The sequence below is a fragment of the Hyla sarda genome, chromosome 2, assembly GCF_029499605.1.
Source record: "Hyla sarda isolate aHylSar1 chromosome 2, aHylSar1.hap1, whole genome shotgun sequence".
NCBI classification, from domain to species: domain Eukaryota; kingdom Metazoa; phylum Chordata; class Amphibia; order Anura; family Hylidae; genus Hyla; species Hyla sarda.
This window is the reverse complement of record NC_079190.1, coordinates 92,719,279-92,730,854: the sequence shown is the minus strand read 5'-3', so window position 1 is coordinate 92,730,854 and position 11,576 is coordinate 92,719,279. Positions and strand designations below refer to the sequence as shown.

At 41.4% G+C, this 11,576-nt stretch overlaps 1 protein-coding gene across 1 annotated transcript; it reads right to left on the bottom strand.

Annotated features, from left to right (window-relative positions):
* Positions 1–5,362: 5,362 nt before the first annotated feature.
* LOC130357662 (protein spinster homolog 1-like) lies at positions 5,363–9,369 on the bottom strand. The gene is made up of 2 exons (XM_056560393.1): positions 9,217–9,369; positions 5,363–6,965 (listed from the first exon to the last, which is right to left on the bottom strand). Exon 2 carries the CDS (start codon positions 6,938–6,940, stop codon positions 5,426–5,428), a length of 1,515 nt encoding a protein of 504 aa, XP_056416368.1. The 5' UTR covers positions 6,941–6,965; positions 9,217–9,369; the 3' UTR covers positions 5,363–5,425.
* Between the last annotated feature and the right edge of the window lie 2,207 nt (positions 9,370–11,576).

Sequence of the window (11,576 nt, the reverse complement as noted above, 5' to 3'; positions counted from 1 at the left end):
AACGTTTCAATGGTCTCACACCATCATTATCAAGCCACTTGATAATGATGGTGTGAGACCATTGAAACGTTGCTCTTTGCACATTTGGGATGAATAAATAGTTTTCATTTTTTCACCATACCTTACAGCATTTTCCTTGGAACTACGTATGCAGAATCCTGGACACTGATCCTAGCTGGAGGCACCTACTCACACTTTAGGAGTGCTGCTTTCTTCTTTGACATATATACATATATATATATATATATATATATATATATATATATATATATTAATATACACCTAGAAATACATCAAGTACATAAAAACATCTTTTAGAAAAATATTTCTCCAGGCCTGCCGAGTATATCCCCGTACTTCACAGTGTCTTCTTAGTTTATATATTTAAATCTTTTGACCTTTTAACCCCACTAGGACCAAGGGCATCCTGGAACTTAAAGGGGTATTCCAGGCCAAAACTTTTTTTTATATATCAACTGACTCCAGAAAGTTAAACAGATTTGTAAATTACTTCAATTAAAAAATCTTAATCCTTTCAGTACTTATGACCTTCTGAAGTTAAGGTTTTTTTTTCTGTCTAAGTCCTCTCTGATGACACGTGTCTCGGGCAACGCCCAGTTTAGAAGCAAATCCCCATAGCAAACCTCTTCTAAACTGGGCCTTTCCCGAGACAGGTGTCATCAGAGAGCACTTAGACAGAAAATAACAACCTTAACTTCAGAAGCTCATAAGTACTGAAAGGGTTAAGATTTTTTAATAGAAGTAATTTACAAATCTGTTTAACTTTCTGGAGCCAGTCGATATATATAAAAAAGTTTTTGCCTGGAATACCCCTTTAAGATTGAACCGATTATTATTGATATATGTCATGAATGCATCAACGGTCAGATGGTCGGACGACCAAATGATGACCACATCGTCTACATACCTCCCATACCATGCGAGGCATGTGGAAAATGGATTGGTGTCAGAAAAAATTAACTGCTCCTCCCACCAAAAAACAAAAAGGTTAGCCCGAGCTGGTGATGACTTTGCTCCCATTGAAGCACCCGTACGCTGCAAATAAAAATTGTTACCAAACATAAAATAATTGTGTTTTAACACAAAATCTAACTCCTCAATAATGTAATGTCTCAAATCCACAGAATATTTAGAAAATCTCATCAGTATATCCGAGATAGCTGATAATGCCAGGTTTTGCGGAATACTGGAATAGAGCGATTCAATGTCGCAAGTAAGCCACGACAGAGAATCGCTCCATGTGAATTTAGTTCTTCTGACCAGGAGTTTACTGAAAATTCAGATTGTTCAGATACCACGGACACTAGCGGGGACTCAGAACCGCAATATGTGAACACTCACAAGAATCGCAATGCGAGAAGACAGTCAAAAAACGAGGAAGGCGCGGTGGCAGAAAACATAGGAAGAAGAGCTTTGGAGTGTAACAAGGACAAACGGAAAAAGTAATAAAAGAGGATTTTCAAGTCATTAACATTTCTGCACAAATCATTACAGATGAAGAAACCTCGGTCCTGTGGAAAGGACTGGGTTTCTCTCCTACACATCATTTTCATGTTTATCGGACAATTTTGGATATAAATAAATTTGTGAGAACTTTAACAGTTAAGAAACATTTTTTTGTGGAAAATGCTGATGAACCATCGGACCCACCTCAACTTTCTATAAACCCTGATTTACCACTAATGCATACGTTAGCAGAACAAATTGCTTTTAGAGATCTCTGTCTCCTTGAAAATAGTGGGATGTCAATATCAATTTGTGATGAAGTGAATACTGCACATACCTTCTCCACTAAAAACCAACATTTTTACCCCATACAGACCAGACCAGCAATTTTTGATTGGTTCAAGGACCTTATCATGAAAGATTTCGTTAATCTACAATCAAAAGTAATGTCCAATACAACTCATCCTAATTTGAATAAAAAGGAGGCAACTGCCATAAAGAAATTAAAGAAAAACATAAATTTGGCGATCCGATCCGCCGATAAAGGCGGCTCGGTAGTATGTATGGACACGGGACTGTATATCAATTTAAATGAAAATCTACTATCTGATGATAAAACTTACCTTAAACTTTGTGGGGATCCCACTGAACCTTTTAAAAAAGAACTGTTGACTCTGTTGGAAGAGGGGAAAGCCAGATCTATTTTGACCCAAAAAGAAGTGGATTATATTTTCGTGCCTGCTCCAATTATTCCTATCTTCCACTCGCTACCCAAGCTGCATAAGGACCGATTCCCGCCGCCGATGCGTCCGATCGTGGCGGGGATCGGATCCCATAACGAGCACCTATGCGAGTGGTTGGACTCAGTACTGCAACCTCTGGTTATGCAATGCCCAAGTTATATCAAGGACACTAAGCACTTGCTAAAAATCATGGATGAATTCACATGGAGCGATTCTCTGTCGTGGCTTACTTGCGACATTGAATCGCTCTATTCCAGTATTCCGAAAAACCTGGCATTATCAGCTATCTCGGATATACTGATGAGATTTTCTAAATATTCTGTGGATTTGAGACATTACATTATTGAGGTGGTAGATTTTGTGTTAAAACACAATTATTTTATGTTTGGTAACAATTTTTATTTGCAGCGCACGGGTGCTTCAATGGGAGCAAAGTCATCACCAGCTCGGGCTAACCTTTTTGTTTTTAGGTGGGAGGAGCAGTTTTCTGACACCAATCCATTTTCCACATGCCTTGCATGGTATGGGAGGTATGTATAAGATGAGTTCATCATTTGGTCGTCTGACCATCTGACCGTTGATGCATTCATGACATATATCAATAATAATCGGTTCAATCTCACGTTTACCCACACATGGTGTAAAAGTGAAACCCCCTTTTTGGATGTCATATTATGTGGCAACCCTGATACAAATAAAATTGAGGTTGATCCTTACAGAAAAAAGATATCAGGCAATACCATCCGAAGGGCGAATTCATGCCATTCCAAACAAACGGTAAGAGCCATACCAGTAGGTGAACTTATACAAATTAAGCGGATCAGTTCTTCCGCCGAGATGTACCGCAGGGAAGCTGATGCAGCATGCACACGCCTGGCGGCTCGAGGTTACCCTGGATGGCTCTTGAAAAAAGCTCGGTCGAGAGTGAATCCTATGGATCGAAAATCCCTTTTTACAAGTAAGCAACCAACTGAATCACAAGATTGTCCTACATTTGTCACCACGTACAGTCCAGAATTTAATGACATCAAACGCATTGTAATTAAACACTTACCTTTGCTATCAACAGATCCCACGGTAGGGGAGATTATAAAGTCAGGTGTGAGATTTGCAGCGAGGCGGGCACCTACTCTATCCAATCTCCTTGTTCCCAGTATGGTGGACACGACTAGTGTTACCACCCAGTGGATTAGTACCAAGGGCTTCCACAAGTGTGGTAAATCGCGGTGTGTGGTATGTCCCTTTGCCGAAAAATGCCAGAAAATAGAAGGTACGGTGGATGGCAAATGCCATGTCATTCACAACTTTATAAACTGTGATAGCACTTTTGTTTTTATATAAAATCATGTGCACACAATGTCACTTAACATATGTGGGTTCCACCAAAAGGTCCTTTAAAAAACGCATGCAAGAGCACATTAGACATGCTGCTGGCCCTTTAAGCTCGAACATTTCTAACGTATCTAAACATTTTCTAATATGTCATAATTCAGACACCACTTCCCTCAGGTTCTCAGGCATTGAGAAGGTGACCCTAAATAAAAGGGGAGGTGACCATATTCGATCCCTCCACAATAGGGAAATCATGTGGATTTATCTTTTGAATTGCATTCAACCCCATGGTCTAAATAGCAAAACAGATTTAATATTACATTACTGATATGTCTCCCAATAATTTATCTGTGTTTGGTCCCATGTTTTTGTTTTAATCACGCGCACATGTGATGTGGACCTGTCCCTCCCCTTCCTGTGGGAATGGGGAAAATGCCCTGGAGTATATAAGGGTGCCTCATTTGAGGATCTACAGGCTATGAGTAAGAATTGATAGATCAGAAACGCGTCAGCCATGCTTGGGACCCCCCTTTGTTTGTGCAATATTTCATATTTTTGATATGTTCACGGTTTGTCTGCCACCGTGAAGGCTATTAAGGAAGAACCCTGAATAAAGACGGACGTTTTACTTCTACTTGCTGGCTTTTTTAGTATTTTATTTTAGTTTTATCCACTGTGCCAGAGATGAAAATTATTCCAAAAGAAACTAACTCAACTGTCTATGCTCCCCCGTTGCTCCAATATTGGTGTCCCGTTCTCTGTTCGCTGCCTTCTGCTTTTCCTGCAGGTCAGTGAATCACGGTGCGCTCAGTGTCATCATTGTTTCAGCACCAGTTTTACAAATCAGTGTGCCTCCAGTGTTACACCAGTGTTTACAAATAAGTGTGCCTCCAGCTGTTGCAAAACTATAACTTCCAGCATGCCTTGACAGCTAGAGACTGTCCGGGAATGCTGGGAGTTGTAGTTTTGGACCACCTGGAGAGACACTGTTTTGAAAACACTGCCTTAGTCAGTATTTTCCAACCTGGGGACTTCCAGCTGTTGCAAAACTACAACTCCCAGCATTCCCCTGACAGTCTTTAGCTGTCCAGGCATGCTGGGAGTTATAGCTCTGCAACAGCTGGAGACACTCAGGTTTGGTAGGTAGGTCCTTAGTCCATTGTTTTCCAACCTGGGTGCCTCCAGCTGTTGAAAAACTCTAACTCCCAGCTAAGGACTGTCCGGGCATGCTGGGAGTTGTAGTTTTGCAACAGCTGGAGGCCCCCAGGTTGGGAAACACTGATCTATCTATCTATCTATCTATCTATCAATCTATTATATATCTATCGCCTATCTATCTATCTATGTATCTCATATCTATCCATCCATCCATCCATCTATCTATATCCATCTATTTATGCATCTATCTATCTATCTTTCTCATATCTATCCATCTATCCTCATATCTATCTATCTCATATCTATCTATCTATCTAAACTATTATATGGACCTGGCCTACAGGTGCACGCTACTAGGCTAGATATACAGCAACAGAAGAATGCAGCAGCACACTGCCAGCACAAGGATATAGGTGAAACATGCAAATGCAGTTAAAACATGGAGAGCTATACAGCTATGGTGTAATAGATGCAAATGTGAAACTATGAAATAGTGAGGCACTTAGCTCGCAAATTTGTCTCCGCCGGCGGTCAAATAGCTTGGACCTTCCCACCGCGATAAGGTAGCCTCCTTGGGACGGACCCTACACTGTGTATATGTCTCTGTGTGTCCGCCCCTGGGTAGAGAATAAGGGGTAAAGTGGAACATAGAACAAATGCAGTTATTTTTTTCTTAATTTTTTTTTAATGAAGTAAACGAGATAAAGGTAAGCAATGACTTTTCTTCAGTCTGAAGCGCGGTCCTCATCGGCAGGAAGCAGTGAGGAGGAGGAGGATGACGGAGGTTCTGATTCCATCTCTGCTTCTTTTTCGTCCCTCTCTATATATAGGGCCGTGGCCATGAAGAAGGCCCCTCCGATGACTGCCATTATGGTGCAGGTCATGAGGGCATACTCCAGGCTGCGGTATTTCAGAAGAGGGGATTTGGCATATCCTCGTTCGTAGGTGTCAGATATCAGGCCGATGAGGTACGGGCTGCCGGCGTCACCTAGGAGGTGATAGATTGTCATCTGCACAGCCAGGGCTGAAGATCTCCTCCACGGAGTTACTACTTTTAGTATAATGTCAGATATGAGGGTGAAATTTACTGACAGAAGCGTCTCTCCGATGAAGATGAAGATGTTGGTGGCAACGAGGCTGATGTTGCCAAAAGTCAATGCCAACAGAAGAAAAGGGGCGGAGAGCATCATCGCGCATCCACACACAAGCGGGTCCGCCCGTGGGTTGGATTTGCGATATCTTTTACTTATCTCCGTCCCTGCTACAACTCCCAGAATGCCGGAAACGACTGTAACCACACCAAATATTAGGATGTCGTGATAGTCACACGGTTCAGCACGGCAAGGGTCCTTCTCTTGTAGGAGTGTTCGTGCGTGGGTCAGGTATGACGGACCCCATACACCTATGGCTCCCACTATGAAGGATACAGCCGTCGATCCCATGGTGGTTAACATGAAGCTTCGATTTTTAAATAGTTTTTTCAGATCTGTCGCCCATTTGGCAAACTTCTGGGATTTGTTGTTCTTCTTCCCGTTTGTAGTCGTTCTTGGAAGCTCCTTTGTGACCAAAATCATCAAAGCCACAGCTATGAGGCCCAGGCCAGGGGTGACCCGAAATGCCCAGTGCCAATCGCCCCTTGCTGCATTAGTCACTTTGGGCCCGATGATGTATCCTAGTCCGCAGCCTACAGGTATGACGGAGTAAAACACGTTCAGCATGCGGGTCCGCTGGTCACTTGTAAAAAGGTCTGCAATGATGGAGGGGGCGATGGTGCAGAAAGTCGCCTCTCCAGCTCCCACCAGTCCACTCGTCAGCAGGAAGAGCAGGAAGTACCCGTCAGGGATGAATGACAGGGTAAGTGTCATGCTCAGCCAAACGATGACTCCTGCGCAAACAGTATATTTCTTATTACAGTGGTCGCCCAAATATCCGGCAATTGGTGCGACCAGCACGTAGCTTCCAATGAACAATGTATTCAATAAGCCGGACAGACTAGCATTGGTGTCATATGCTTTCTGTATATAAGGCAGCACCCCCGCCACGCTGGAGCGATTTGCATAGATGAGCAAATTAACAAAGGCGAGGATCACTATGGTGATGATGGAACGTGCGGTGGACATCACGCTTAGAGATGGCAGGTTCTGCCTCTCAGGGATATCGCCCTTTTCTACATCCATATCACTATGGTCCTCCATTGCTTCTTCCTCCTCCTTCAGCAATGGGTCTTGTGGAGAGGCCATGGTCACAGGTCAGAGCCTGAAAACACTAGAGAGAGAGAGATAAGTGAACACATTAGACAACATGTCATCATTCCTGTCATTATACAATAGATCCTTCATACAGAGCAGAAATGTCCAGCACAGAACCACAAGATAACACTAAGACTATCGCAGCCTCAGAAGAAGACGCTTCTCTATAAGTGTTATATATGGAGACGTCTTCCCTGAGGTTACCAATGTCTGATAACCCTGAACCTGTCCGGTCCTAGTAATATCTGATAACCCTGAACCTTTCCGGTCCTAGTAATATCTGATAACCCTGAACCTGTCCGGTCCTAGTAATATCTGATAACCCTGAACCTGTCTGGTCCTAGTAATATCTGATAACCCTGAACCTGTCCGGTCCTAGTAATATCTGATAACCCTGAACCTGTCCGGTCCTAGTAATATCTGATAACCCTGAACCTGTCCGGTCCTAGTATTATCTGATAACCCTGAACCTGTCCGGTCCTAGTAATATCTGATAACCCTGAACCTGTCCGGTCCTAGTAATATCTGATAACCCTGAACCTGTCCGGTCCTAATAATATCTGATAACCCTGAACCTGTCCGGCCCTAGTAATATCTGATAACCCTAAACCTGTCCGGTCCTAGTATTATCTGATAACCCTGAACCTGTCCGGTCCTAGTAATATCTGATAACCCTGAACCTGTCCGGTCCTAGTATTATCTGATAACCCTGAACCTGTCCGGTCCTAGTAATATCTGATAACCCTGAACCTGTCCGGTCCTAGTAATATCTGATAACCCTGAACCTGTCCGGTCCTAATAATATCTGATAACCCTGAACCTGTCCGGCCCTAGTAATATCTGATAACCCTAAACCTGTCCGGTCCTAGTAATATCTGATAACCCTGAACCTGTCCGGTCCTAGTAATATCTGATAACCCTAAACCTGTCCGGTCCTAATAATATCTGATAACCCTGAACCTGTCCAGTCCTAGTAATATCTGATAACCCTGAACCTGTCCAGTCCTAGTAATATCTGATAACCCTGAACCTGTCCGGTCCTAGTAATATCTGATAACCCTGAACCTGTCCGGTCCTAGTAATATCTGACAACCCTGAACCTGTCCGGTCCTAGTAATATCTGATAACCCTGAACCTGTCCGGTCCTAGTAATATCTGATAACCCTGAACCTGTCCGGTCCTAGTAATATCTGATAACCCTGAACCTGTCCGGTCCTAGTAATATCTGATAACCCTGAACCTGTCCGGTCCTAGTAATATCTGATAACCCTGAACCTGTCCGGTCCTAGTAATATCGGATAACCCTGAACCAGTCCGTTCCTAGTAATATCTGATAACCCTGAACCTGTCTTGTCCTAGTAATATCTGATAACCCTGAACCTGTCCGGTCCTAGTAATATCTGATAACCCTGAACCTGTCCGGTCCTAGTAATATCTGATAAACCTGAACCTCTCCGGTCATAGTAATATCTGATAACCCTGAATCTGTCCGGTCCTAGTAATATCTGATAACCCTGAACCTGTCCGGTCCTAGTAATATCTGATAACCCTGAACCTGTCCGGTCCTAGTAATATCTGATAACCCTGAACCTGTCGGGTCCTAGTAATATCTGATAACCCTAAACCTGTCCGGTCCTAGTAATATCTGATAACCCTGAATCTGTCCCAGTAATGGTGGATTATAAGGGCTTGGCTGTATGGTCACTGGGCCATGTGAACTTCATACTGTAGATACAATTGGGCTATCCTGCTATATACATTTACTAATAATGAACCTACCCCATCTCATTGGGATCTATCCGTACCCTATATGACTTTCTGCCACTAGTTGATTTGAAAATTTTCCCTTTCGGAGTACCCGGAGTATTTCTATTGTTAGTACACACAGAAATCTATTATATACTATTATATTTCTGCCCTAATCTTTCTGTTATTCTTGTACTACAGAACCAAATCTTTCTCATAGACTTATATCTTTTAGAACATCATGAATTAGGACTCTTTTTCTTGGGGGCTTTTTTGGGCATAATTGCATTTTAGCAGTTTTGCAAGAAAAAGCTCTGGTCATGATACTATCTGTGCGTTTTATTATGTTTAATGCCTAAGCCAAGTATTGTCACAATGCTATGAGAAATATAACTTTTGTTATTTCTTTTGGAAATTAATTTCTTGGGTTTTTTTTGCTAAAAAAAAAAAGCAACAGCAATAAAAAAAAATGTCAAACAAAAAGCCCTGTGTATGTATGAATAGAAGAGGCTGAGACTTACCTTGTGGTTCTCTCTTCAGACAAGGAACGGTCAAAATCTTGAATTCTCTATCGCAAATAGAAACTCTCTAACAAACACTTTGCACCACAGGTTGTGAATGCAAAACACACTGAAGAGACTGCAGCCGGCGCGCACCTCCTTGTACAGCTTACGGTGACATCATCACAAGCATGTGTGACATCACAAGGTTCTAAACCATCTTCAGGTATGTGTATATCTGTATAGTAAATGTGAGTAGCCATATTAGTCCAGTGATGCAGATTGTAATACCTTTTTTATTGGACTAACAGAATTTTGTAGATACAAACTTTCGGATTCCTCCCTGATAATTTATAAAGTCCTTTGATCATTAGTCCTTGAATATTGGACTTGATAAAGGGAGGAATCCTGAAAGCTTGTCTCTACAAAATTCTGTTAGTCCAATAAAAAAGGTATTACAAGAGACTGCAACATATTTTTTGATTTGTGTGTGTGTGTATATGTATATATATATATATATATATATATATATATATATATAGTTCCAAGCGTGAGTAGGTGCCTCCAGCTAGGGTCCGTGTCCAGGATTCTGCATATGTAGTTCCAAGGAAAATGCTGTGGCACTCAAGGTATGGTGAAAAAATGAAAACTATTTATTCATCCCAAATGTGCAAAGAGCAACGTTTCAATGGTCTCACACCATCATTATCAAGCCACGTGCCAATCCACAAGCCACTTGATAATGATGGTGTGAGACCATTGAAACGTTGCTCTTTGCACATTTGGGATGAATAAATAGTTTTCATTTTTTCACCATACCTTGAGTGCCACAGCATTTTCCTTGGAACTACATATGCAGGATCCTGGACACGGACCCTAGCTGGAGGCACCTACTCACGCTTTAGGAGTGCTACTTTCTTCTTTGACATTATATATATATATATATATATATATATATATATAAATATATATATATATTAATATTCACCTAGAAATACATCAAGTACATAAAAACATCTTTTAGAAAAATATTTCTCCAGGCCTGCCGAGTATATCCCCATACTTCACAGTGTCTTCTTAGTTTATATATTTAAATCTTTTGACCTTTTAACCCCACTAGGACCAAGGGCATCCTGGGACTTAAGATTGAACCGATTATTATTGATATATGTCATGAATGCATCAACGGTCAGATGGTCGGACGACCAAATGATGACCACATCGTCTACATACCTCCCATACCATGCGAGGGATGTGGAAAATGGATTGGTGTCAGAAAAAATAAACTGCTCCTCCCACCAAAAAACAAAAAGGTTAGCCCGAGCTGTTGATGACTTTGCTCCCATTGAAGCACCCGTACGCTGCAAATAAAAATTGTTACCAAACATAAAATAATTGTGTTTTAACACAAAATCTACCACCTCAATAATGTAATGTCTCAAATCCACAGAATATTTAGAAAATCTCATCAGTATATCCGAGATAGCTGATAATGCCAGGTTTTTCGGAATACTGGAATAGAGCGATTCAATGTCGCAAGTAAGCCACGACAGAGAATCGCTCCATGTGAATTTAGTTCTTCTGACCAGGAGTTTACTGAAAATTCAGATTGTTCAGATACCACGGACACTAGCGGGGACTCAGAACAGCAATATGTGAACACTCACAAGAATCGCAATGCGAGAAGACAGTCAAAAAACGAGGAAGGCGCGGTGGCAGAAAACATAGGAAGAAGAGCTTCGGAGCGTAACAAGAACAAACGGAAAAAGTAATAAAAGAGGATTTTCAAGTCATTAACATTTCTGCACAAATCATTACAGATGAAGAAACCTCGGTCCTGTGGAAAGGACTGGGTTTCTCTCCTACACATCATTTTCATGTTTATCGGACAATTTTGGATATAAATAAATTTGTGAGAACTTTAACAGTTAAGAAACTTTTTTTGTGGAAAATGCTGATGAACCATCGGACCCACCTCAACTTTCTATAAACCCTGATTTACCACTAATGCATACGTTAGCAGAACAAATTGCTTTTAGAGATCTCTGTCTCCTTGAAAATAGTGGGATGTCAATATCAATTTGTGATGAAGTGAATACTGCACATACCTTCTCCACTAAAAACCAACATTTTTACCCCATACAGACCAGACCAGCAATTTTTGATTGGTTCAAGGACCTTATCATGAAAGATTTGGTTAATCTACAATCAAAAGTAATGTCCAATACAACTCATCCTAATTTGAATAAAAAGGAGGCAACTGCCATAAAGAAATTAAAGAAAAACATAAATTTGGCGATCCGATCCGCCGATAAAGGCGGCTCGGTAGTATGTATGGACACGGGACTGTATATCAATTTAAATGAAAATCTACTATCTGA

Excerpts from the sequence above, each read along its gene's own strand:
- LOC130357662 (XM_056560393.1), bottom strand. The coding sequence starts at position 6,940 with ATGGCCTCTCCACAAGACCCATTGCTGAAGGAGGAGGAAGAAGCAATG.